At 52.5% G+C, this 27,216-nt stretch overlaps 1 protein-coding gene across 2 annotated transcripts; it reads left to right on the top strand.

Annotated features, from left to right (window-relative positions):
• LOC110470957 (ankyrin repeat and SOCS box protein 13) lies at nt 1–26,459 on the top strand. Of its 2 annotated transcripts, XR_013340049.1 has the most exons (7): nt 1–67; nt 3,271–3,458; nt 9,061–9,211; nt 12,920–13,054; nt 16,861–17,052; nt 21,329–22,538; nt 25,327–26,459. XR_013340049.1 is itself a non-coding variant. In XM_077783711.1 (6 exons), the coding sequence occupies exons 1-6, from the start codon at nt 25–27 to the stop codon at nt 21,454–21,456; spliced, it is 837 nt and encodes a 278-aa protein (XP_077639837.1). In that variant the 5' UTR covers nt 1–24; the 3' UTR covers nt 21,457–26,459. The 2 variants fall into 2 exon arrangements, 1 of the variants encoding a protein (XP_077639837.1); XM_077783711.1 differs by having other exon boundaries at nt 21,329–26,459.
• The last annotated feature ends 757 nt before the right edge of the window (nt 26,460–27,216 follow it).

The following is a 27,216-nucleotide window of genomic DNA, read 5'->3' as shown; positions in this document are numbered from 1 at the left end:
GCGGCGGGCCCGGCGGGCCGGGCCATGGAGAGCCCGGGCGGCGGCGGCTCCGCGCGGGGCGACATCGGTGCGTGTGCTCGGGCCTGGGACCCGCCGGGGAGCGAGCTGCGACCGGGGCCGCTCCGGGAGAACCCGGAGCCGCGCCCGCGCCGGCTCCTGGCGGCGTGCGGGAGGGGCTTTGGGGCTTGCGCCATGAGTTGGGCGCTTGCAGCGTGGGTTGCGGTGGCGCGGACTGGTGTGGAGGTTTACGGATGGCTCTTGGCGTTTAAAGCGTGGGTTTGGGTGCTAAAGAGGGGTTTGGGGGTTAAAGTGTGACTATGGGGGTTAAGGAGCGGTTTGGGGTTAAAGGGTGGGATTTGGGGGCTGCTGGGCGAGGGAGCGAGGGGCAAGGAAAGGGTTAAGAGGATGGGTGTCAGGACACCGGGAGCGATCCTTGCTCCTCCCGAATTCCCGGGGAGCGATCCGTGTTCCCCCCTAATTCCCAGGGAGCGATCCGTGTTCCTCCCGAATTCCCGGGGAGCGATCCTGTTCCTCCCGAATTCCCGGGGAACGATCCGTGTTCCTCCCGAATTCCCGGGGAGCGATCCGTGTTCTTCCCAAATTCCCGGGAGCGATCCGTGTTCTTCCCGAATTCCCGGGGAGCGATCCGTGTTCCCCCCTAATTCCCGGGAACGATCCGTGTTCCCCCCTAATTCCCGGGAACGATCCGTGTTCCTCCCGAATTCCCGGGAACGATCCGTGTTCTTCCCGAATTCCCGGGAGCGATCCGTGTTCCTCCCGAATTCCCGGGGAACGATCCGTGTTCTTCCCGAATTCCCCTCCCGCGCTGTTTTGTGGACGTTCCCACCTTGGAGCCGCGGGTGCCCAAATCCTGGGTCACTCCCAGGGCTTGTGTCCCGATTCCCGGGGCAGGGACACCTCCCACCATCCCAGGCTGCTCCAGCCTTTCCTTGGACATTCCAGGGATCCAGGGGCAGCCCCAGCTGCCCTGGCAATCCCAGCCCAGCCAGGAATTCCTCATTCCCAAATCCCATCCCTGGCTGCCCTCTGGCAGTGGGAGCCATTCCCTGGGTCCTGTCCCTCCAGGCTTTTCCCAAATTTCAGCTCTCCTGGAGCCCCTTCAGGCCCTGGAATGTGCTGGAAGCTCTCCCTGGATCCTTCCCTTCTCCAGGGGAACATTCCCAGCTCTCCCAGCCTGACACTGGATCCATCTCCTCTCCAAGAAATTCATGGACCCAGGGGCTTCACTTGGAATCTCAGAAACCATGAAGGGTCTCCCTTCCCTTTCCCTCTCTTTTCTATCCCCATTTTCCATAAAAATCCCTCGGGATGGATCCTGAGTGTCCCAAATCCCAGAATCCTGGACCAGTTTGGGTGGGAAGGGACCTCAAAGCTCATTCCAGGGACACCTGCCATGATCTCAGGCTGCTCCAGTCCTTCCTGGGACATTCCAGGGACCCAGGGGCAGCCCCAGCTGCTCTGGCAATCCCAGCCCAGCCAGGAATTCCTCATTCCCAAATCCCATCCCTGGCTGCCCTCTGGCAGTGGGAGCCATTCCCTGGGTCCTGTCCCTCCATCCTTGTCCCCAGTCCCTCTCCAGCTCTCCATCCTCATTTGGATTTGCTTCTCCCGACACAAAAACCAGGAGGAGCTCCAGGCAAGGAAATCCACCCTGCCCGGGGATACTGGCAAAGAAATGAGGATCTTCCAAACCAAGGGAAAAAAACCCTGTGGAAATGTTGATACTCAGAATTCCCTTTTTTTTTTTTAAGGAGGGGCTGCGTGAGCACAGGGAGCTGTTTTTGCTCAGGGCCACCTCCAAAGCAAAGCCCACCTGAGAGGAGGTGACGCTGTCCATTTTCCCTTGATCCCAGCTCTTTTTCCATGTTCTTTTAGGAATCCAGAGTTTGGGAATGGATTTTTTGAGTTGGGCCGAGTTTTCCTTTGATCCCAGCTCTCCTTCCATCCAGCCAGCCCATGTTCCTGCAGGAATCCTGAGAGATTTTTGAGTTGGGCTGAGTTTTCCCTTGATCCCAGCTCTTTTTCCATGTTCCTTTAGGAATCCAGAGTTTGGGAAGGGATTTTTGAATTGGACTGAGTTTTCCCTTGATCCCAGCTCTTTTTCCATGTTCCTTTAGGAATCCAGAGTTTGGGAAGGGATTTTTGAATTGGACTGAGCTTTTCCTTAATCCCAGCTCTTTTTCCATGTTCCTGCAGGAATCCGAAGTTTGGGAAGGGATTTTTTGAGTTGGGCTGAGTTTTCCTTTGATCCCAGCTCTCCTTCCATCCAGCCAGCTCATGTTCCTGCAAGAATCCAGAATTTGGGAAGAGATTTTTTGAGTTGGGCTGAGTTTTTTTCCCTTGATCCCAACCCTTTCCGTGCTCCTCCAGGAATACACATCTCCATGGAACAATTTGGGCAGGAAGGGTTGGAAACTCCCCTTGTTCCATCACCTTCCACCAGCCCAGCTTGCTCCAGACCCTCTCCAAAACCCATCCTGGGACAATTCCAAGGGTGTGACAACCACATCTTCCCACATGTGAATCCCACCCCATCTCCTCCCCACCCTCCTGAGAAATCCCATCCCGTGGGGTGCCAAATACTGTCGGAATCTGAGGTGTTGATGATTCCAAAATTGTAGAAAGTTTCTGTTTTTTAGCTCTGCTGCCAAAGCAGAAGTTATAAACTGTTTGTGCTGGTTCCCAGGTTGTTTATTCTGTTGATCTCTCACATGTTCTGCTGCCCTGCCCAGCTCTGTCCTGCAGGGCAGCGTGTGGGGCTCTGCCCTCAGTGGGATGTGACAAACATTCAATACCAGAAACTCCCTGGGCTGCATTTACAAGAACGTGCCAATATCTGTCACCTCCGTTGGACAGTGTGTCCCCAGCCTGAACCAACAGAAAAATGCCAACACCACAGTGAGACATGGAGGGCATGAAGAAGGAGAAAAAGGACAAGGCACACCCAATTTCCTCCAGCTTGTCCCCTAATCTAGAATCCTAAAATTTTACTTTTGCACCCGTGGCACGCTTAATGATTACTGATATCAAACACTCAGAGGTGGTAATTGATGCTGTGAGATTGGAAATTCTTTTCCATGGACAGAGATCACAGCCAGTGTCTCTGGGGGCTCTCAGAGCCCCCAGAGACACTGTCTGTGATCTCTGTCCATGGGCTCCTAACCCCTGCCAGGATCCCAGGGCAGCCATTCCCACAAAACCCCCAGGATCTATTTTTTTTTTTGGACAAATCCCCTTTCCCCCCCCCAGGTTTCTGGGCGGCCAGGACGCCGGTGCACGAGGCGGCGCGGCGAGGGGAGATCCTGCAGCTGCGGCGGCTGATCGAGAGCGGAGCCTGCGTCAACGCCGTCACCTACGACTCCATCACGCCCCTGCACGAGGCCAGCCTCAGGGGACAGGCCCAGTGTGTCCAACTCCTGCTGGACGCCGGCGCCCAGGTCAGCATCCCGTGCCAATCCTCCTGGGAATCCTCCTGGATAAGCTCTGGGAGGTGTTGGTGGCATGCCCGGCAGCTCCAGGGATGAAACGGGGCTGCAGGGTTTTGGATGTGGTGGTGCCAGAGCTGATCCTGCTGGTGGTTTCCCCAAAATTCCAGCTCGTTCCTCAGTGTCACTCCCAGGTTTGGTTGTGATCCCGGCTCATCCCGTTCCCAGCAGCTGCCTGGAAAAAGATGGAAAATCCCACTCCATTTTGGGGTGAGGTCGGATCCTGCTGGTGGTTCCCAAAATTCCAGCTCGTTCCTCAGTGTCACTCCCAGGTTTGGTTGTGATCCCGGCTCATCCCATTCCCAACAGCTGCCTGGGAAAAGATGGAAAATCCCACTCCATTTTGGGGTGAGGTCGGATCCTGCTGGTGGTTCCCCAAAATTCCAGCTCGTTCCTCAGTGTCACTCCCAGGTTTGGTTGTGATCCCGGCTCATCCCGTTCCCAGCAGCTGCCTGGAAAAAGATGGAAAATCCCACTCCATTTTGGGGTGAGGTTGGATCCTGCTGGTGGTTCCCCAAAATTCCACCTCGTTCCTCAGTGTCACTCCCAGGTTTGGTTGTGATCCCAGCTCATCCCATTCCCAGCAGCTGCCTGGAAAAAGATGGAAAATCCCACTCCCTTTTGGGGTGAGGTCGGATCCTGCTGGTGGTTCCCAAAATTCCAGCTCGTTCCTCAGTGTCACTCCCAGGTTTGGTTGTGATCCCAGCTCATCCCATTCCCAGCAGCTGCCTGGAAAAAGATGGAAAATCCCACTCCCTTTTGGGGTGAGGTCGGATCCTGCTGGTGGTTCCCAAAATTCCACCTCGTTCCTCAGTGTCACTCCCAGGTTTGGTTGTGATCCCAGCTCATCCCGTTCCCAACAGCTGCCTGGAAAAAGATGGAAAATCCCACTCCATTTTGGGGTGAGGTTGGATCCTGCTGGTGGTTTCCCCCAAAATTCCAGCTCGTTCCTCAGTGTCACTCCCAGGTTTGGTTGTGATCCCGGCTCATCCCATTCCCAGCAGCTGCCTGGAAAAAGATGGAAAATCCCACTCCCTTTTGGGGTGAGGTCGGATCCTGCTGGTGGTTCCCCAAAATTCCAGCTCGTTCCTCAGTGTCACTCCCAGGTTTGGTTGTGATCCCAGCTCATCCCATTCCCAGCAGCTGCCTGGAAAAAGATGGAAAATCCCACTCCATTCTGGGGTGAGGTCGGATCTCTTACCCTGTAACAACTTCAGCCACCAGCAAATCCAGGGTTAAAATAATTCCCGGTGGGGAAAAGGTGGGAGAGGGGAATTCCAGAGTTGGAAAAGCCCTGGGAGATCCAATCCAGCCATTCCCAGCCCTGCCAAGGCCACCGCTGCTGTCCCCAGTGTCACTTCCAGCTTTTAAATCCCTCCAGTGCCCCGGGCAGCCTCTTTTAGGGGGGGAATTTTCCCTCATATCCAATTTTTCCTCAAATTTCTGTTGCTACCATTCCACTCAGCAAACAGCTCCCCGGAGTGGGATCAGCTGGAGAAGGAAAATCCCTGGATCGCAGTTGGAAAAAAAAAAAAAAAAACCAAAAACCTCTGGATCAGCCAAAGGGAAATTCTGTTTTTTTCCTGGGAAATCTCCCACAGGGAAAGGAGGAAATCGGGATAGGAGGAATTAAACTCCGAAAGAATTTGGGAAAGATGATCCCAAGGAATCTCTGGAAGAACCAAACTGCTTTTTGGGGTACTCATGGTAGGATAAAAAGCTCCTGGATTTCTCCCAAATTTTGGTGTAAATCCGCAGTGGGATGTGGTGGTGCCAGAGCTGATCCTGATGGTGATTCCCGATGTTCCAGCTCATTCCAAGCTTGGGATCAAGGCAGGAAAATTGTTAGGGCGTGGAATTTTGAGGATTTGACAGCATCCGAATGTCTGCAGTGAATGCCACTCGAACTGCAAGGTTAAAAAATTTTTAAAAAAAAGGAAATTCTGCACTTCCAAAGCCTGGAGTTTTCCTCCCGGGCTGGGAAAATTCCCTTGGGAGTTGCTGAGTGCTGAGGCAGAGATCCCAGAAAAAAGGGATGAGCCGAAGGAAAATCCTGGATTGTGGAAGTCCATGGCCTCAGCTGAGCCAGGGGAGGTTTGGATTGGATTTTAGGGAATATTTCCCCATGGAAAAGATGATCAGGCATTGGAGCTGCCCAGGTGGAGTTCCCATTCCTGGCGGGATTTAAACCCTGTGGATGTGGCACCTGGGGACAGGGCTGGCCTTGGCAGGGCTGGGAATGGTTGGATTCCATCCTGGAAATCTTTCCCATCCCAAACATTCCCTGGCTTCGCCCATCCTGCCCAGGAGGAGGAGCAGGGGATCAGCAGAATTCCAAGGAATTCCATCATTCCCTGGAGGATGGTTTGTGCACAGCGCGGAGGGAAAACTCAGCATTCCTTGGATTGGGAGCTGCGGGAGTGGCGGGTTGGATTCCCCAGGGCAGGCTGGGAATTCCCAAGGGATTGAGGCCAGGGATCATCAATCCCCTCTGGATTAACAGTCCTGTGCCACCCGTGCTGTCTGATCCCATTCCTGGAGGTTTTCCCATGGATCCGGTGCCATTCCCAAGCTTCTCCTTCCCTCAGTGCCATTCCCAAGTTTTTCTCCATTTCCCAGAGTGCCAATCCCAAATTTCTCCTTCTTTCCTTCTCCTTCTTCCCAAGTTTTTCCTTCTTTTCTTTCTCTGAGTTTTTCCTCATGGATCCGGTGCCATTCCCAAGTTTCTCCTTCCCTCAGTGCCATTCCCAAGTTTCTCTTTCCCAGAGTTTGCCCCATGGATCCGGTGCCATTCCCAAGTTTCTCCTTCCCTCAGTGCCATTCCCAAGGTTCTCCTTCTTTTCTTCTCCTTCTTCCCAAGTTTTTCCTTCTTTTCTTTCTCTTGGCTTTTCCCCATGGATCCGGTGCCATTCCCAAATTTCTCATTCCCTCAGTGCCATTCCCAAGTTTCTCTTTCCCAGAGTTTGCCCCATGGATCCGGTGCCATTCCCAAGTTTCTCATTCCCTCAGTGCCATTCCCAAGTTTCTTGTTTCCTGGATTCTCCCCAGTGGATCCGGTGCCATTCCCAAGTTTCTCCTTCCCTCAGTGCCATTCCCAAATTTTTCTCCATTTCCCAGAGTGCCAATCCCAAGTTTCTCCTTCTTTCCTTCTCCTTCTTCCCAAGTTTTTCCTTCTGTTCTTTCTCTTGACTTTTCACCATGGATTCAGTGCCATTCCCAAATTTCTCAATTTCCCTGAGTGCCATTCCCAAGTTTCTCCTTCCTGGAGATTTCTACCATGGATCCAGTGCCATTCCCAAGTCTCTCCTTCCCTCAGTGCCATTCCCAAATTCCTCCATCCCTGACTTTTCCCCATGGAAGTGCCACTTGGGGATGGATCAGTGCTGCTTTTCCCATTGCTGCTTCATCCCTCCACCCCCTTCCAAATCCATCCCAGCCTTCACAATTCCACAATCCCATGATCCCAGCTGAGATTTCCCCTGCTTTTCCCTGCTTTTCCCTGCTTTTCCCTGCTTTTCCCCTGCTTTTCCCTGCTTTTCCCTGCTTTTAACCAGACTTTCCCTGCTTTTCCCCTGCTTTTCCCTTCTTTTCCCTGCTTTTAACCAGACTTTCCCTGCTTTTCACCTGCTTTTCCCTACTTTTAACCTGATTTTCTGTGCTTTTAACTTGCTTTCCCCTGTTTTTCACCTGCTTTTAACCTCCTTTTTCCTTGCTTTTCCCTACTTTTCCCTGCTTTTGACCTAATTTTAACCTCCGTTTTCCTGTTTTTCACCTACTTTTATCCTGATTTTCTTGATTTTAACCTGCTTTTAACCTGTTTATCCCTGCTTTTCCCCTGCTTTTAACCTCCTTTTCCCTGTTTTTCCCTACTTTTAACCTTCTTTTCCCCACTTTTCACCTGCTTTTCCCTGCCTTTAACCTCTTCTTGCTTTTCCTTACTTTTAACTTCCTTTTCCCTACTTTTAACCTCCTTCCACCTATTTTTAACCTGGTTTTCCCTTCTTTTCCCTACTTTTAACCTGCTTTTCCCTGCTTTTAACCTGTTTTAACCTACTTTTTTCCTACTTTTCTCCCGTTTTCCCCCATTTCTCACCTGTTTTCCCTGTCCCCACAGATGGAAACGTGGAACATCGACGGCAGCACGCCGCTGTGCGACGTGGAGCTTACAAACCTCCTCCTTGCTTTTCCTTACTTTTCCCCCACTTTTCACCTCCTTTTCCCCCACTTTTCACCTCCTTTTCCATACTTTTCACCTCCTTTTCGTTGCTTTTTCCCGATTTTTCACCTCCTTTTCCCTCTTTCCCCAGGTGGAGGCGCGGAACATCGACGGCAGCACGCCGCTGTGCGACGCGGAGCTTACAAACCTCCTCCTTGCTTTTCCCTGCTTTTAACCTCCTTTTCCCTACTTTTTCCCTACTTTTAACCTTCTTTTCCTTATTTTTCACCTGCTTTTCCTTACTTTTTCCCGATTTTTCACCTCCTTTTCCCTCTTTTCCCAGGTGGAGGCGGGGAACATCGACGGCAGCACGCCGCTGTGCGACGCGGGGCTTACAAACCTCCTTCTCCTTGCTTTTCCTTACTTTTCACCTCCTTTTCCCTACTTTTTCCCGATTTTTCACTTCCTTTTCCCTCTTTCCCCAGGTGGAGGCGTGGAACATCGACGGCAGCACGCCGCTGCGCGACGCGGAGCTTACAAACCTCCTCCTTGCTTTTCCTTACTTTTCCCCCACTTTTCACCTCCTTTTCCATACTTTTCACCTCCTTTTCCTTGCTTTTTCCCGATTTTTCACCTCCTTTTCCCTCTTTCCCCAGGTGGAGGCGCGGAACATCGACGGCAGCACGCCGCTGTGCGACGCGGAGCTTACAAACCTCCTCCTTGCTTTTCCTTACTTTTCCCCCACTTTTCACCTCCTTTTCCATACTTTTCACCTCCTTTTCCTTGCTTTTTCCCGATTTTTCACCTCCTTTTCCCTCTTTTCCCAGGTGGAGGCGCGGAACATCGACGGCAGCACACCGCTGTGCGACGTGGAGCTTACAAACCTCCTCCTTGCTTTTCCCTATATTTAACCTCCTTTTCCCTACTTTTTCCCTACTTTTAACCTTCTTTTCCTTACTTTTCACCTCCTTTTCCATACTTTTTTCCGACTTCTCACCTGCTTTTCCCTCCTTTTCCCCAGGTGGAGGCGCAGAACATTGACGGCAGCACGCCGCTGTGCGACGCGGAGCTTACAAACCTCCTTCTCCTTGCTTTTCCCTACTTTTCACCTCCTTTTCCATACTTTTCCCCCACTTTTCACCTCCTTTTCCATACTTTTTTCCTACTTTTCACCTGCTTTTCCTTGCTTTTTCCCGATTTTTCACCTGCTTTTCCCTCTTTTCCCAGGTGGAGGCGCGGAACATCGACGGCAGCACGCCGCTGTGTGATGTGGAGCTTACAAACCTCCTCCTTGCTTTTCCTTACTTTTCCCCCACTTTTCACCTCCTTTTCCATACTTTTCACCTCCTTTTCCCTACTTTTTCCCGATTTTTCACCTCCTTTTCCCTCTTTCCCCAGGTGGAGGCGCGGAACATCGACGGCAGCACGCCGCTGTGCGACGCCTGCGCCTCGGGCAGCGTGGAGTGCGTGCGGGTGCTGCTGTCGCACGGCGCCAAGGTCAACCCGCCCCTGTACACCGCCTCGCCCCTGCACGAGGCCTGCATGAGCGGTCAGCGCCCGCCGCCTTCGGGGACGTCCCGGGACATCCCGGGGGCAAATCCAGGGCAATTCCAGGGGCAAATCCAGGGGCAAATCCAGGGACATCCCGGGGACATCCCGGGGACATTCCAGGGACATCCCGGGGACAAATCCAGGGACATCCTGGGGACATCCCGGGGACATTCCAGGGGCAAATCCAGGGCAATTCCAGGGGCAAATCCAGGGACATCCCGGGGACATTCCAGGGACATCCCGGGGACATTCCAGGGGCAAATCCAGGGACATTCCAGGGACATCCCAGGGACATTCCAGGGACGTCCTGGGGACATCCCGGGGGCAAATCCAGGGGCAAATCCAGGGGCAAATCCAGGGACATTCCAGGGACATCCCAGGGACATTCCAGGGACATCCCGGGGGCAAATCCAGGGACATCCCGGGGACATCCCGGGGACATCCCGGGGCAAATCCAGGGACATCCCGGGGACATCCCAGGGACATCCCGGGGACAAATCCAGGGACATCCCGGGGGCATCCCAGGGACATTCCAGGGGCAAATTCAGGGACATCCCAGGGACATCCCAGGGACATCCCAGGGACATCCCGGGGACAAATCCAGGGACATCCCGGGGACATCCTGGGGACATCCCGGGGACATTCCGGGGACATCGCGGGGACATCCCAGGGCAATTCCAGGGCAATTCCAGGGGCAAATCCAGGGACATCCCAGGGACATCCCGGGGACATCCCGGGGACATCCAGGGCAATTCCAGGGGCAAATCCAGGGACATCCCAGGGACATCCCAGGGACATCCCAGGGACATCCCGGGGACATCCTGGGGACATCCCGGGGACATTCCGGGGACATCGCGGGGACATCCCAGGGCAATTCCAGGGCAATTCCAGGGGCAAATCCAGGGACATCCCAGGGACATCCCGGGGACATCCCGGGGACATCCAGGGCAATTCCAGGGGCAAATCCAGGGACATTCCGGGGACATTCCAGGGACATCCCGGGGACATTCCAGGGCAATTCCAGGGAAATTCCAGGGGCAAATCCAGGGACATCCCGGGGACATTCCAGGGACATCCCGGGGACATCCCGGGGACATTCCAGGGACATCCCGGGGACATTCCAGGGACATCCCAGGGCAATTCCAGGGCAATTCCAGGGGCAAATCCAGGGACATCCCGGGGACATCCCAGGGACATCCCGGGGACATCCCGGGGCAAATCCAGGGACATCCCGGGACATCCCGGGGACATCCCAGGGACATTCCAGGGACATCCCGGGGACATCCCAGGGACATCCCGGGGACATCCCGGGGCAAATCCAGGGACATCCCGGGACATCCCGGGGACATCCCAGGGGCAAATCCAGGGACATCCCAGGGACATTCCAGGGACATTCCAGGGACATTCCAGGGGCAAATCCAGGGACATCCCGGGGACATCCCGGGGACATCCCGGGGACATTCCAGGGGCAAATCCAGGGACATCCCAGGGACATTCCAGGGACATTCCAGGGACATTCCAGGGGCAAATCCAGGGACATCCCAGGGACATTCCGGGGACATCCCGGGGACATTCCAGGGACATCCCAGGGACATTCCAGGGACATTCCAGGGGCAAATCCAGGGCAACTCCAGGATCACCTGAGGGCAATTCCAGGGACATTCATTCCAGAGCAATTCTGGGGCCATTTCAGGGCCATTCAAGAGCAATTCCAGGGTCAAATCCAGAGCAATTCCAGGGCAATTCCAGGGTCAAATCCAGGGCAATTCCAGGGTAATTCCAGCGTCATTCCAGGGTCACTTGCGGGCAATTCCAGGGACATTCATTCCAGAGCAATTCTGGGACCATTTCAAGGCCATTCAAGAGCAATTCCAGGGTCAATCCAGGGCAAATCCAGGGCAAATCCAGGGCAATTCCAGGGTCAATCCAGGGTCAAATCCAGGGCAAATCCAGGGCAAATCCAGAGCAATTCCAGGGCAATTCCAGGGTCAATCCAGGGTCAAATCCAGGGCAAATCCAGGGCAATTCCAGCGTCATTCCAGGATCACTTGAGGGCAATTCCAGGGACATTCATTCCAGAGCGATTCTGGGGCCATTTCAAGGCCATTCAAGAGCAATTCCAGGGTCAATCCAGGGCAATTCCAGGGCAATTCCAGGGGAATTCCAGGGCCAAATCCAGGGCAATTCCAGGGTCAAATCCAGGGCAATCCCAGGGTCAATCCAGGGTCAAATCCAGGGCAATTCCAGGGTCAATCCAGGGCAATTCCAGGGCAATTCCAGAGCAAATCCAGGGCAATTCCAGCGTCATTCCAGGATCACTTGAGGGCAATTCCAGGGACATTCATTCCAGAGCGATTCTGGGGCCATTTCAGGGCCATTCAAGAGCAATTCCAGGGTCAAATCCAGGGCAATTCCAGGGTCAATCCAAGGTAATTCCAGGGTCAAATCCAGGGCAATTCAATGGGTATTTCTAGGACAATTCCAGGGACATTCATTCCAGAGCAATTCTGGGGCCATTCCAGGGCCATTCAAGAGCAATTCCAGGGCAATTCCAGGGATGTTCCAGGGACATTCATTCCAGGGCAATTCCAAGGCCATTCCAGGGTCATTCCAGGGCAATGCAATGGGTATTTCTAGGGCAATTCCTGGGCAATTCCAGGGCAATTCCAAAGTCATTCTAGGGTCCTTCCAAGATTATTCCAGGGTAATTCCTGGGCCATTCCAGGGTCATTCCAGGGCCATTCAAGAGCAATTCCAGGGCCATTCCAGGGACATTCATTCCAGGGACATTCAAAGGTCATTCCAGGGCAATTCCAGGGCAATTCCAGGGCAATTCCTGGGTTATTCTGGGGACATTCATTCCAGGTCAATCCCAAGGTAATTCCAGGGCAATTCCAGGTTCATTCCAGGGTCATTCCAGGGCAATTCCAAAGTCATTCTAGGGTCCTTCCAAGGTCATTCCAGGGCAATTCCAGGGACATTCATTCCAGGGACATTCCAGAGCAATTCCAGGGCAATTCTGGGGTGGGAATTGCACCCTGGTGGGTTGGGATTGCCCGGTTCCCAGTGGGAATTCCCGGATTTCAGTGGGATTCCCCAGTTTCCAGTGGGAATTGCACCCCAGTGGGTTGGGATTGCCCAGTTTCCAGTGGGATTTCCCAGTTTCCAGTGGGAATTGCACCCCAGTGGGCTGGGATTCCCCAGTTTCCAGTGGGATTTCCCAGTTTCCAGTGGGATTTCCCAGGTTTCCAGTGGGAATTGCACCCGGTGGGTTGGGATTCCCCAGTTCCCAGCGGGATTCCCCAGTTCCCAGTGGGAATTGCACCCGGTGGGTTGGGATTGCCCAGTTCCCAGTGGGAATTCCCAGATTTCAGTGGGATTGCCCAGTTTCCAGTGGGAATTGCACCCCGGTGGGCTGGGATTCCCCAGTTCCCAGCGGGAATTCCCGGATTTCAGTGGGATTTCCCAGTTCCCAGTGGGATTCTCCAGTTCCCAGTGGGATTTCCCAGTTCCCAGTGGGATTCTCCAGTTCCCAGTGGGAATTGCACCCGGTGGGTTGGGATTGCCGAGTTCCCAGCGGGAATTCCCGGATTTCAGTGGGATTCCCCAGTTCCCAGTGGGAATTGCACCCGGTGGGTTGGGATTGCCCAGTTCCCAGCGGGAATTCCCGGATCCCGGTGGGATTTTCCGCGTTTCCGTGTCGCAGGCAGCCCGGAGTGCGTGCAGCTGCTGATCGAGGTGGGCGCCAACCTGGAGGCGCACGACTGCCACTTCGGGACGCCGCTGCACGTGGCCTGCGCCCGGGAGCACCTGGACTGTGCCAAGCTGCTGCTGCAGGCAGGTACGGCGTGCCCGCCCGGAATGCGCTGGGACGCGGCGCAGAGCCCTCGCTCCCGTGCCTGAGCCCGTTCCTGATCCTGTTCCTGAGCCCGTTCCTGATCCTGTTCCTGAGCCCGTTCCCGAGCCTGTTCCTGAGCCCGTTCCTGAGCCCGTGCCTGATTCCCACTCCTGATCCTGTTCCTGATCCTGTTCCTGGTCCTGTTCCTGAGCCTGTTCCTGAGCCTGTTCCTGATCCTGTTCCTGAGCCTGTTCCTGATTCCCACTCCTGATCCCATTCCTGATCCTGTTCCTGAGCCTGTTCCTGATCCTGTTCCTGAGCCTGTTCCTGATTCCCACTCCTGATCCCATTCCTGATCCCGTTCCTGAGCCCGTTCCTGATCCCATTCCTGAGCCTGTTCCTGATCCTGTTCCTGAGCCTGTTCCTGAGCCCGTTCCTGAGCCCATTCCTGATCTCATTCCTGATCCCATTCCTGATCCCATTCCTGATCCCGTTCCTGAGCCCGTTCCTGATCCCATTCCTGAGCCCGTTCCTGATCCCCGTTCCTGAGCCCGTTCCTGAGCCCATTCCTGAGCCCGTTCCTGAGCCTGTTCCTGATCCCATTCCTGAGCCTGTTCCTGATCCCGTTCCTGAGCCCATTCCTGAGCCCATTCCTGAGCCTGTTCCTGATCCTGTTCCTGAACCTGTTCCTGAGCCTGTTCCCGATTCCCATTCCTGATCCCATTCCTGATCCCATTCCTGATCCCATTCCTGATCCTGTTCCTGATCCCATTCCTGATCCCATTCCTGATCCCATTCCTGAGCCTGTTCCTGATCCTGTTCCTGATCCCATTCCTGAGCTCATTCCTGATCCCATTCCTGATCCCATTCCTGATCCCATTCCTGATCCCATTCCTGATCCCATTCCTGATCCCGTTCCTGATCCTGTTCCTGATCCTGTTCCTGATCCCGTTCCTGATCCCATTCCTGATCCCATTCCTGATCCCATTCCTGATCCCATTCCTGATCTCATTCCTGATCCCGTTCCTGAGCCCGTTCCTGATCCTGTTCCTGATCCCGTTCCTGATCCTGTTCCTGATCCTGTTCCTGATCCCATTCCTGATCCCGCTCCTGATCCCATTCCTGATCCCATTCCTGATCCCGCTCCTGATCTCATTCCTGATCCCATTCCTGATCCCGCTCCTGATCCCATTCCTGATCTCATTCCTGATCCCATTCCTGATCTCATTCCTGATCCCGTTCCTGATCCCATTCCTGATCCCATTCCTGATCCCATTCCTGATCTCATTCCTGATCCCGTTCCTGATCCCATTCCTGATCCCGTTCCTGATCCCATTCCTGATCCTGTTCCTGATCCCGTTCCTGATCCCATTCTTCCTGCACAGACCCCTCTGATCCCACTTCTGATTGCTTTTCCCTGACTAAATTCTATTTCCCCTGGCCAAATCCCCTTTTCTTTGCCTGAATTTTCTTTTCCTTGCCTGGATTTTTTTATCCCTGGCTAAATCCCCTTTTCCCAGGACAAATCCCCTTTCCCCTGGTTAAATTCCCTTTTCCTTGAGATAAATCTCTTTTTCCTTACCTGAATTTCCTCTTCCATGGATAAATTCCCCCTTTCCCTGGCCAAATCCCCTTTACGCTGGCTAAATCCCCTTTTCCCTGCCTGGATTTCCTTTTCCCTGGCCAAATCCCCTTTTCCCTACCTGGATCCCCCTTTTCCCTGCCCAGATCCCCTTTTCCCTGCCTGAATTTCTTTTTCCCTGGAAAAATCCCCTTTTACCTGGATAAATCCTCTTTTCCCTGCCTGGATTTCCTTTTCCCTGGCCAAATCCCCTTTTCCCTACCTGGATCCCCTTTTCCCTGCCCAGATCCCCTTTTCCCTGCCTGAATTTCTTTTTCCCTGGAAAAATCCCCTTTTACCTGGATAAATCCCCTTTTCCCTGCCTGGATTTCCTTTTCCCTGGCCAAATCCCCTTTTCCCTGTCTGGATCCCCCTTTCACCTGCCCAGATCCCCTTTTCCCTGCCTGAATTTCTTTTTCCCTGGATAAATCCCCTTTTCCCTGCCTGGATCCCCTTTTCCCTGCCCAGATCCCCTTTTCCCTGCCTGAATTTCTTTTTCCCTGGAAAAATCCCCTTTTCCCTGCCTGAATTTCCTTTTCCCTGGATAAATTCCCTTCTCCCTGGATAAATCCCCTTTTCCCTGCCTGGATCCCCCTTTCACCTGCCCAGATCCCCTTTTCCCTACCTGAATTTCTTTTTCCCTGGATAAATCCCCATTTCCCATCCCAACTCCCCATTTCCCATCCCAAATCCCCATTTCCCATCCCAACTCCCCATTTCCCATCCCAAATCCCCGTTTCCCATCCCAAATCCCCATTTCCCATCCCAAATCCCCATTTCCCATCCCAGCTCCCCATTTCCCATCCCAAATCCCCATTTCCCATCCCAAATCCCCATTTCCCATCCCAAATCCCCATTTCCCATCCCAGCTCTCCATTTCCCATCCCAGCTCCCCATTTCCCATCCCAAATCCCCATTTCCCATCCCAAATCCCCATTTCCCATCCCAGCTCCCCATTTCCCATCCCATCTCCCCTTTTCCCTGTCCATCTCCCCTTTTCCCTGTCCAGCTCCCCTTTTCCCTGTCCAGCTCCCCATTTCCCATCCCAAATCCCCATTTCCCATCCCAAATCCCTGTTTCCCATCCCAAATCCCCATTTCCCATCCCAAATCCCCATTTCCCATCCCAAATCCCCATTTCCCATCCCAAATCCCCATTTCCCATCCCATCTCCCCATTTCCCATCCCAAATCCCCATTTCCCATCCCATCTCCCCCTTTCCCATCCCAAATCCCCATTTCCCATCCCGGCTCCCCATTTCCCATCCCAAATCCCCATTTCCCATCCCAAATCCCCATTTCCCATCCCAAATCCCCATTTCCCATCCCAAATCCCCATTTCCCATCCCAAATCCCCATTTCCCATCCCAAATCCCCATTTCCCATCCCAAATCCCCATTTCCCATCCCAAATCCCCATTTCCCATCCCAGCTCCCCATTTCCCATCCCAAATCCCCCTTTCCCATCCCAAATCCCCATTTCCCATCCCAGCTCCCCATTTCCCATCCCAGCTCCCCATTTCCCATCCCATCTCCCCATTTCCCATCCCAGCTCCCCATTTCCCATCCCAGATCCCCATTTCTCATCCCAAATCCCCATTTCCCATCCCAGCTCCCCATTTCCCATCCCAAATCCCCATTTCCCATCCCAAATCCCCATTTCCCATCCCAAATCCCCATTTCCCATCCCAAATCCCCATTTCCCATCCCAAATCCCCATTTCCCATCCCAAATCCCCATTTCCCATCCCAAATCCCCATTTCCCATCCCAAATCCCCATTTCCCATCCCAGCTCCCCATTTCCCATCCCAAATCCCCATTTCCCATCCCAAATCCCCATTTCCCATCCCATCTCCCCATTTCCCATCCCGGCTCCCCATTTCCCATCCCGGCTCCCCATTTCCCATCCCAAATCCCCATTTCCCATCCCATCTCCCCATTTCCCATCCCAAATCCCCATTTCCCATCCCGGCTCCCCATTTCCCATCCCAGCTCCCCATTTCCCATCCCAGCTCCCCATTTCCCATCCCAAATCCCCATTTCCCATCCCAAATCCCCATTTCCCATCCCATCTCCCCATTTCCCATCCCGGCTCCCCATTTCCCATCCCAGCTCCCCCTTTCCCAGCCCTTTCCCCCTTTCCCGGCGGGATTCTCCCGTTCCCCCGCCGGAATGCCGCGTGCCGTGCCAGGCGCCAACGTGAACGCTGCCAAGCTGCACGAGACGGCGCTGCACCACGCGGCCAAGGTGCGCAACACGGACCTGGTGCAGCTGCTGGTGGAGTTCGGCGGCAACATCTACGCCCGGGACAACCGCGGCAAGAAACCCTCGGACTACACCTGGAGCAGCAGCCCCGCCGCCAAGTGCTTCGAGTTCTACGAGAGTGAGTGCGGACAGCGGCTTCTCCGGGGAGCTCGGCCACCACATCCCCTTTGGTTGGGAATTTGGCCATCAAATCCCCTTTTCATTGGGAATTTGGCCATCAAATCCCCTTTGGTTGGGAATTTGGCCATCAAATCCCCTTTGGTTGGGAATTTGGCCATCAAATCCCCTTTGATTGGGAATTCGGCCACCAAATCCCCTTTTGTTGGGAATTGGGTCATCAAATCCCCTTTGGTTGGGAATTCGGCCACCAAATCCCCTTTTCATTGGGAATTCGGCCACCAAATCCCCTTTGGTTGGGAATTCAGTCACCAAATCCCCTTTGGTTGGGAATTCGGCCACCAAATCCCCTTTGGTTGGGAATTGGGTCATCAAATCCCCTTTGGTTGGGAATTCGGTCATCAAATCCCCTTTGGTTGGAAATTGGGTCATCAAATCCCCTTTTAATTGGGAATTCGGCCACCAAATCCCCTTTTGTTGGGAATTCGGCCATCAAATCCCCTTTGGTTGGGAATTCGGCCATCAAATCCCCTTTGGTTGGGAATTGGGTCATCAAATCCCCTTTTAATTGGGAATTCGGTCATCAAATCCCCTTTTAATTGGGAATTCGGCCATCAAATCCCCTTTGGTTGGGAATTGGGTCATCAAATCCCCTTTTCATTGGGAATTCGGCCATCAAATCCCCTTTGGTTGGAAATTGGGTCATCAAATCCCCTTTTCATTGGGAATTCGGTCATCAAATCCCCTTTGGTTGGGAATTCGGCCACCAAATCCCCTTTTCATTGGGAATTCGGTCATCAAATCCCCTTTGGTTGGGAATTCGGTCATCAAATCCCCTTTGGTTGGGAATTCGGCCACCAAATCCCCTTTGGTTGGGAATTTGGCCATCAAATCCCCTTTTCATTGGGAATTCGGTCATCAAATCCCCTTTGGTTGGGAATTCGGCCATCAAATCCCCTTTGGTTGGGAATTCGGCCACCACATCCCCTTTTCATTGGGAATTCAGTCACCAAATCCCCTTTTGTTGGGAATTCGGTCACCAAATCCCCTTTTGTTGGGAATTTGGCCATCAAATCCCCTTTTCATTGGGAATTCGGCCACCACATCCCCTTTGGTTGGGAATTCAGCCATCAAATCCCCTTTTGTTGGGAATTCAGCCATCAAATCCCCTTTTCATTGGGAATTCAGCCATCAAATCCCCTTTGGTTGGGAATTCGGCCACCAAATCCCCTTTTCATTGGGAATTTGGCCACCAAATCCCCTTTTCATTGGGAATTCGGCCACCAAATCCCCTTTGGTTGGGAATTCGGCCATCAAATCCCCTTTGGTTGGGAATTCAGTCATCAAATCCCCTTTTGTTGGGAATTCAGCCATCAAATCCCCTTTTCATTGGGAATTCAGCCATCAAATCCCCTTTGGTTGGGAATTCGGCCACCAAATCCCCTTTGGTTGGGAATTTGGCCACCAAATCCCCTTTGGTTGGGAATTCGGCCACCAAATCCCCTTTTGTTGGGAATTCGGCCATCAAATCCATCAAATCCATCTTTGTCCTGGGAATTTGGCCATGAAATTCCCTTTGTCCTGTGAGTTTGGCCATCAAATCTCCTTTTACTGTGAATTCTTTCATCAAATCCCTTTTGTCCAGGGACTTTGGCCATCAAATCCACTTTTTCTTTGGAGTTTGGCCATCAAATCCTGTTTTTGTTGCGAATTTGGCCATCAAATCCCTTTGTTCTGGGAATTTGATCATCAAATCCCCCTTTCTCCTGAAAATTTGGCCATGAAATCCCCTTTTTCTGGGAGTTTGGCTGTCAAATTCCTTTGTCCTGGGAATTCAGTCATCAAATCCCCTTTTTCCTTGGAATTTGGCCATCAAATCCATTTCGTCTTGGGTTTTAATCCTGTTTCTGATCCCATTTTTACTCTGTTTCTGATCCCGTTTTTCCCATTTTTATCCCGTTCCTGACCCCATTTTGACCCTGTTTCTATCCCATTTCCCCATTCCTGACCCCGTTTTTATCCTGTTTTTATCCCATTTCCCCATTCCTGACCCTGTCTATCCCATTTTTATCCCCTTTTTATCCCCTTTTTATCCCCTTTTATCCCATTTCCCCGTTCTGACCCCGTTTCTCCTGTTTTTATCCCATTTCCCCATTCCTGTTTCCCCATTTTTATCCCATTTCCCCATTTCCAACCCCGTTTCCTTGTTTTTATCCCGTTTTTATCCCGTTTCCCCGTTCCCGACCCCGTTTCCCGTTTTTTTCCCGTTTTTATCCCATTTCCATCCCATTTTTTCCCTGTTCCTGACCCCGCTTCCCCGTTTTTATCCCATTTTTTCCCCATTTCCATCCTATTTCTCCCCGTTCCCATCCCGTTTTTACCCCATTTCCATCCCGTTTTTACCCCGTTTTTCCCCGTTTCCATCCCATTTTTCTCCCGTTTTTCCCCGTTTTCCCCCCGTTCCCGATCCTGTTTCCCTGTTTTCCCCGTTTTTCCCCGTTTTTCCCCATTTTTCCCCGTTTTTCCCTGTTTCCCCCGTTTTTCCCCATTTTCCCCCGTTTTTCCCCATTTTTCCCCATTTTCCCCGTTTTTCCCTGTTTTCCCTGTTTTTCCCCATTTCCCGTTTTCCCCCGTTTTCCCTCGTTTTTCCCCGTTTTCCCCCATTTTCCCCCGTTTTTCCCTGTTTTTCCCCATTTTTCTCCTGTTTTTCCCTGTTTTCCCCCCGTTCCCGATCCCGTTTCCCATTTTTCCCCACTTTTCCCCGTTTTCCCCCGTTTTTCCCATTTTTCCCTGTTTTTCCCCGTTTTCCCCCGTTTTCCCCGTTCCTGACCCCGTTCCCACCCCGTTTTTCCCTGTTGTTCCCTGTTCCCGACCCCGTCCCCCATTTTTCCCCGTTTTCCCCCATTTTTCCCCCGTTTTTCCCCATTTTCCCCATTCCCACCCTGTTTTTCCCCCGTTTCCATCCCGTTTACCCCATTTCTCTCCCGTTTCCATCCCGTTTTTCCCCGTTCCCGACCCCGTCCCCCGTTTTTCCCCGTTTTCCCCGTTTTTCCCCGTTTTCCCCCGTTCCCGTCCCCGTTTTCCCTATTTCCCCGTTTTTCCCCATTTTCCCCCGTTCCCGTTTCCCGTTTTCCCCGTTTCCCCCCGTTCCCATCCCCATTTTTCCCCATTTTACCCGTTTTCCCCCGTTCCCGTTTCCCGTGTTCCCCATTTTCCCCGTTCCCGTTTCCTGTTTCCCGTTTCCCCGTTCCCGTTTCCCGTGTTCCCGTTCCCCGTTTTCCCCGTTCCCGACCCCGTTTTTCCCTGTTTTTCCCCCGTTCCCTTCCCCGTTTTCCCCGTTTTCCCCGTTCCTGTCCCCGTTTTCCCCCGTTTTCCCCCATTTTTCCCCATTTTACCCGTTTTCCCCCGTTCCCGTCCCCATTTTTCCCCCGTTCCCGTTTCCCGTGTTCCCCATTTTCCCCGTTCCCGTTTCCTGTTTCCCGTTTCCCCGTTCCCGTTTCCCGTTTCCCGTTCCCCGTTTTCCCCGTTCCCGTTTCCCGTTTCCCGTTCCCCGTTTTCCCCGTTCCCGTTTCCCGTGTTCCCGTTCCCCGTTTTCCCCGTTCCTGTTTCCCATTTCCCGTTTTCCCCCGTTCCCATTTCCCCGTTCCCGTTCCCGTTTCCCGTTCCCCGTTTTCCCCGTTTTTCCCCGTTTTTCCCCGTTCCTGACCTCGTTTTCCCTGTTTTTCCCCGTTTTTCCCCGTTTTTCCCGTTTTTCCCCGTTTTTCCCCGTTTTTCCCGTTTTTCCCCGTTTCCCCCGTTCCCGACCCCGTTTTCCCTGTTTTCCCCGTTTTTCCCCATTTTTCCCCGTTTTTCCCTGTTCCCATTTCCCTGTTTTCCCCGTCCCCGTTTTCCCCGTTTTTCCCCATTTTTCCCCATTTTTCCCCGTTTTCCCCGTTTTCCCCCATTTTTCCCCGTTTTTCCCCGTTCCTGACCCCGTTTTTCCCCGTTTTTCCCCATTCCTGACCCCGTTTTCCCTGTTTTTCCCCGTTTTTCCCCGTTTTTCCCTGTTTTCCCCGTTTTTCCCCGTTTTTCCCCGTTTTCCCTGTTTTTCCCCGTTCCCTTTTCCCCGTTTCCCATTTCCCGTTTTCCCCCGTTCCCGTTTCCCGTTTCCCATTTCCCGTTTTCCCCCGTTCCCTTTTCCCTGTTTTCCCCATTTTCCCCATTCCCGTTTCCCGTTTCCCGTTTCCCGTTTCCCCGTTTCCCATTTCCCGTGTTCCCGTTTCCCCGCGTCCCCGCAGGAACGCCGCTGAGCCTGGCGCAGCTGTGCCGCCTCGCCGTGCGCCGCGCCGCCGGCCAGCGCCGCCTGGACAAGATCTCGGAGCTGGGAATTCCCGCCCGGCTCATCCGCTACCTCTGCTACGACTGACGCATTCCCGGGAAAAGCCGCGGCACCGGGAATCCTCCGGCTCCCCGCGCCCCTCGGAATTCCACCCCGGGCGCTGCTGGGAACGGGAACGGTCGGGATTCCTCCTCTTCCCTCGGGAGCTCCCGGCCGGGGATCCGGGCGGCATTCCCGGAATTCCCCGGAGGGAAATGGGATAAAGCTGGGGAGTGGAATCATTCCAGCTGGGAATTCCTTGCTCTGGAGCGGCTCTGATCCCATTTCTGATCCCGTTTTTCCCATTTTTCCCTGCAGAGGCCCCTCTGATCCCATTTCTGATCCCGTTTTTCCCAATTTTCCCCATTTTTCCCTGCACAGACCCCTCTGATCCCACTTCTGATCCCGTTTTCCCCATTTTTCCCTGCAGAGGCCCCTCTGATCCTACCTCTGATCCCGTTTTTCCCAATTTTTCCCATTTTTCCCTGCACAGACCCCTCTGATCCCGTTTTTCCCAATTTTCCCCATTTTTCCCTGCACAGACCCCCCTGATCCCATTTCCGATCCCGTTTTTCCCAATTTTCATCCCATTTTTCCCTGCACAGACCCCTCTGATCCCATTTCTGATCCCAGTTTTCCCTGCACAGACCCCTCTGATCCCACTTCTGATCCCGTTTTTCCCATTTTTCCCTGCAGAGGCCCCTCTGATCCTACCTCTGATCCCGTTTTTCCCAATTTTCCCCATTTTTCCCTGCACAGACCCCTCTGATCCCACTTCTGATCCCATTTTTCCCTGCAGAGGCCCCTCTGATCCCATTTTTCCCATTCCTCATCCCATTTTTCCCTGCACAGACCCCTCTGATCCCATTTCTGATCCCGTTTTTCCCAATTTTCCCCATTTTTCCCTGCACAGACCCCTCTGATCCCATTTCTGATCCCGTTTTTCCCATTTTTCCCTGCAGAGGCCCCCCTGATCCCAATTTTCCCGTTTTTATCCCATCCCCTTCTGGATGATCCAGGACCCTTTCCCTGCTGGCTGCAGAGGGACTGCGAGGGGAAATCCTTGGATTTGGATGGGATCCCACCCTTGGGAATAACTCCAGGGACAGCTGGGGGCAGTTCATTCCCTGGTAATTCATTAATTCCCTAAATTAATTCCCTAAATTAACAATTCCCTAAATGAATTCCCTAAATTAACAATTCCCCAAATGAATTCCCTAAATTAACAATTCCCTAAATGAATTCCCTAAATTAACGATTCCTAAATGAATTCCCTAAATTAACAATTCCTAAATGAATTCCCTAAATTAACAATTCCCTAAATGAATTCCCTAAATTAATGATTCCTAAATGAATTCCCTAAATTAACGATTCCTAAATGAATTCCCTAAATTAATGATTCCTAAATGAATTCCCTAAATTAACGATTCCCTACATTAACGATTCCCTAAATGAACGATTCCCTAAAGGAATCCCCTAAATGAACGAGCTCAGGGCTAATTAGAGGCAGCTCGTTTATTTAGGGAATTTTTTAGGGTTTTCCAGAAGCATCCAGAGGCTTTGGATCGGTACCAGGAATGAGGAGAGGCCTGGGATTGGCTGTGTCCCATTCCCAATCCCAATCCCATTCCCAATCCCAATCCCAGGACATTCCCTGATCCCAGATTTGATTTCCCCCTCCCTGGAGATCCCGTGGGATGCAGCAGGACTGGGCTCTGCCTGAAAATTTGGGAATTTTGGGATTGATTTCGCCCCTTTGGAGCTCTTTTCCCTGTGCCAGTTTGGGATTGGGATTCCAAGGATTGGGATTGGGATTCCAAGGATTTGGGATTGGGATTCCAGGGATTGGGATTGGGATTCCAGGGATTGGGATTGGGATTCCAGGCCCGAATCCCAGCTGGAATTCCTGGAATTCCTTGGGCACCTGGGCTTTGTCCTTGGATGTGTGAGCTGGGATTCTCCTCCCCCTTTCCAGCTTTTCCGTTTTTCCCACTGATCCCAGAAAATCCCAGGAGAGCAGATTCCTGCAGGAATCCTGGGAATGCTGAGCTGGAGGCACTTCCTGGGGTTTCATTTTCATGTTATTTCTTCCTCCCTGCCCCTCTGCAGCCGGAAAATCCCAAAATCCCAAATGCTGCTGCTCTCATCCCGACTTTTGGGCTGGGATTCCCAGGATTGTGGAACTGGGGAAGCTCAGGGACGTCCCAGGGGGTTTTTTTGGGGTTTTTTGTGGGATTCATCCCTGGGAACGGCAGGAAAAAGGTTTTGTGGGATAGTTCAGGGATCCCAAATCCCTTTTCAGGGATCCCAAACCCCTTTTCAGGGATCCCAAATCCCTTTTCAGGATCCCAAATCCCTTTTCAGGATCCCAAATCCCTTTTTAGGGATCCCAAATCCCTTTTCAGGATCCCAAATCTCTTTTCAGGGATCCCAAATCCCTTTTTAGGGATCCCAAATCCCTTTTTAAGTTCTCAAATCCCTTTTGGGGGTTCCAAAATCCCTTTTCAGGGTTCCCAAATCCCTTTTTAGGGATCCCAAATCCCTTTTTAAGTTCTCAAATCCCTTTTTAGGGATCCCAAATCCCTTTTTAGGGTTCCCAAATCCCTTTTTAGGGATCCCAAATCCCTTTTCAGGATCCCAAATTTGCTTTTAGGGATCCCAAATCCCTTTTTAGGGATCCCAAATCCCTTTTCAGGTTTCCCAAATCCCTTTTCAGGATCCCAAATTTGCTTTTAGGGATCCCAAATCCCTTTTCAGGATCCCAAATCCCTTTTCAGGATCCCAAATCCCTTTTCAGGGTTCCCAAATCCCTTTTCAGGATCCCAAATCCCTTTTCAGGTTCCCAAATCCCTTTTCAGGGTTCCCAAATCCCTTTTCAGGTTCCCAAATCCCTTTTCAGGGTTCCCAAATCCCTTTTCAGGATCCCAAATCCCTTTTTAGGGATCCCAAATCCCTTTTCAGGATCCCAAATCCCTTTTTAGGGATCCCAAATCCCTTTTCAGGATCCCAAATCCCTTTTCAGGATCCCAAATCCCTTTTCAGGATCCCAAATCCCTTTTCAGGGTTCCCAAATCCCTTTTCAGGATCCCAAATCCCTTTTCAGGTTCCCAAATCCCTTTTCAGGGTTCCCAAATCCCTTTTCAGGATCCCAAATCCCTTTTTAGGGATCCCAAATCCCTTTTCAGGATCCCAAATCCCTTTTTAGGGATCCCAAATCCCTTTTCAGGATCCCAAATCCCTTTTCAGGATCCCAAATCCCTTTTCAGGATCCCAAATCCCTTTTCAGGATCCCAAATCCCTTTTTAGGGATCCCAAATCCCTTTTTAGGATCCCAAATCCCTTTTTAGGGATCCCAAATCCCTTTTCAGGATCCCAAATCCCTTTTCAGGATCTCAAATCCCTTCCTGGGTGGTTTTTCCAACCCTCCCCACGCCGGTACAATCATGGAATTACAAATTCCAAATTTCCCTTGGAAAAGCAAAAAGATTCCTTGGAGAACCCACAAGGAATTCCCCAAATCCCGTGGATTCCATCCAAAATCTGGGAATGCCAGAAGCAGCTGGATCCTTGGAATAATGGGAATAAACTCCTGGATTGGGCCTCGTTGGTTTTTGGGTCACTTTGGGACGATCCCTTCACCCTTTATTCCCAAATCCTGGATCCATCCCAAATCCCACCAGGCCATTCCTGCTTTATCCTCCTCTTCCCAAACTTCCCAAATTCCAAACCCAGCTGAAAATTTCGGGATCATTCCTCTTCCCTGGGGGTTTCCAGCAGGGCAGGGAATGATCCAACATTAAAAAATTCCAGCTGGGATTTGTCCATGGAAATCTTTGGGATTTCTCCTGGCTGGAATTTGGACTGGAGGAGGAGAGCTGGATCCTGGCAGCTTTTCCCAAAATTGGAATTTTATCCCAGGAAAACACGGTGGGATTGGAGCCATTCCTTGGGAAGTTGGAGAATTTCACTCCTGGATCCCCTGGATGAGGGAAATCCCTGCAGGGTTTGTGCTGCAGCATCCCAAATCCCCGGAAAAACTGGGAAAAAAAGGGACAATTCCCACCGAAACCAGGATGGGGATTCCTGCTTTGGTGTGAGGGGAAGAAATTCCCGGGAGTTTTCCTGAGCTTTGCATCCCTCAGATCCTCTGGAATGGGGAGGAGCGAGCCTGGAATTCTGGCCCACCTCTGGCTTTGGGAATGAATCCACCCAAACACCGAAATTCCAGAGGATTTCCCGGAGCTTTTCCCCAGGAGATCCCGCAGATCTTTGTGGTGCCCATCCCAAATTTTCGGCTGGATCTGGGGGAGTTGGGAGAAAATCCCTGGAGCAGCAGGGATTTTAACCCCAAAATCGACATTTTCCAACGCCAAGCCACAGGAGGGATCCAATCCCACGGAATTTTTGGGATTTTTGGAGAACTGGATGAATCCTGTGGCTTTTCCCACCCCTCCCAAACATCTCCAGGGAGGAAATCCTTGGATTCCCAAAAATCCCAAAACTCCCTCGCTTTGAGACGGGCCCTGAGCTTTTGGTGGTGCCCAGATCCTGGATTTTCCCCGGATTTTCCCTGGATTTTCCCTGGATTTTCCCTGGATTTTCCCTGGATTTTCCCTGGATTTTCCCTGGATTTTCCCCGGATTTTCCCTGGATTTTCCCCGGATTTTCCCCGGATTTTCCCCGGATTTTCCCCGGATTTTCCCCGGATTTTCCCCGGATTTTCCCCGGATTTTCCCCGGATTTTCCCCGGATTTTCCCCGGATTTTCCCCGGATTTTCCCCGGATTTTCCCTGGATTTTCCCTGGATTTTCCCCGGATTTTCCCTGGATTTTCCCCGGATTTTCCCCGGATTTTCCCTGGATTTTCCCCGGATTTTCCCCGGATTTTCCCCGGATTTTCCCCGGATTTTCCCTGGATTCAGGCATTGGGAAGGGCTGGGAAGAGGAGGAACTCCTCAGTGGTGGGAATTTGGGCACCTGGAATTCATTCCTGGTAAAAAGCTCAGGGAGGGTTCGGGTTAATTCCTGATTAAAATTCACTCTGGAAAAGTCTCGCCCGTGTCCGGCTGTTGCTGTGGGATCTGCCCAGGAATTCTTTTCCTTCGGCAGCCTCATCCCGAATCCCAGGGCTGGGAAATCTGGGAATGTTCTCCTGGAGAAGGGAAGGATCCAGGGAGAGCTTCCAGCACATTCCAGGCCCTGAAGGGGCTCCAGGAGAGTTGAAATTTGGGAAAAGCCTGGAGGGACAGGAGCCAGGGAATGGCTCCCACTGCCAGAGGGCAGCCAGGGATGGGATCTTGGGAATGAGGAATTCCTGGCTGGGCTGGGATTGCCAGAGCAGCTGGGGCTGCCCCTGGATCCCTGGGATGTCCCAGGAAAGGCTGGAGCAGCCTGGGATGGTGGGATTGGAATGGGATGGGATTTGAGGTCCCTTCCCACCCGAACCATTCCAGGATTCTGGGATCAAGGAGGTTCAGAATCCATCCCGAGGGATTTTTATGGAAGTTGGGGATGGAAAAGGGAAGGGAGACCCTTCCTGGAGTGCTGAGATTCCCAGTGAAACCCCCGGATCCCAAAATTCCTTCCTGGAGCAGAGTTGGGGTGGGGATGGATCCAATGCCAGGCTGGGAGAGCTGGGAATGGAGGGAATTCCCTGGGAAAGGGAGCTTGGGGTGGGATTTTGGGAATGAGGAATTCCTGGCTGGGCTGGGATTGCCAGAGCAGCTCTGGATCCCTGGAATGTCCAAGGAAATGTTGGAGCAGTCTGGGATTGTGGGAATTGTCCCTGCCCATGGAATGGGGTGGGAAT

Source organism: Lonchura striata, chromosome 5, assembly GCF_046129695.1.
Source record: "Lonchura striata isolate bLonStr1 chromosome 5, bLonStr1.mat, whole genome shotgun sequence".
Lineage (NCBI taxonomy): Eukaryota > Metazoa > Chordata > Aves > Passeriformes > Estrildidae > Lonchura > Lonchura striata.
Note: the sequence above shows the minus strand (reverse complement) of the source record. Positions and strands in the feature narration are given on the sequence as shown.

What these genes read in the sequence shown, in the direction of transcription:
- LOC110470957 (XM_077783711.1), top strand. Translation starts at nt 25, where the DNA reads ATGGAGAGCCCGGGCGGCGGCGGCTCCGCGCGGGGCGACATCG. An exon ending in GCACGAGGCCTGCATGAGCG is followed by an intron (nt 9,212 to 12,919) that starts GTCAGCGCCCGC and finishes TCCGTGTCGCAG; the next exon opens with GCAGCCCGGAGTGCGTGCAG. An exon ending in CAAGCTGCTGCTGCAGGCAG is followed by an intron (nt 13,055 to 16,860) that starts GTACGGCGTGCC and finishes GTGCCGTGCCAG; the next exon opens with GCGCCAACGTGAACGCTGCC.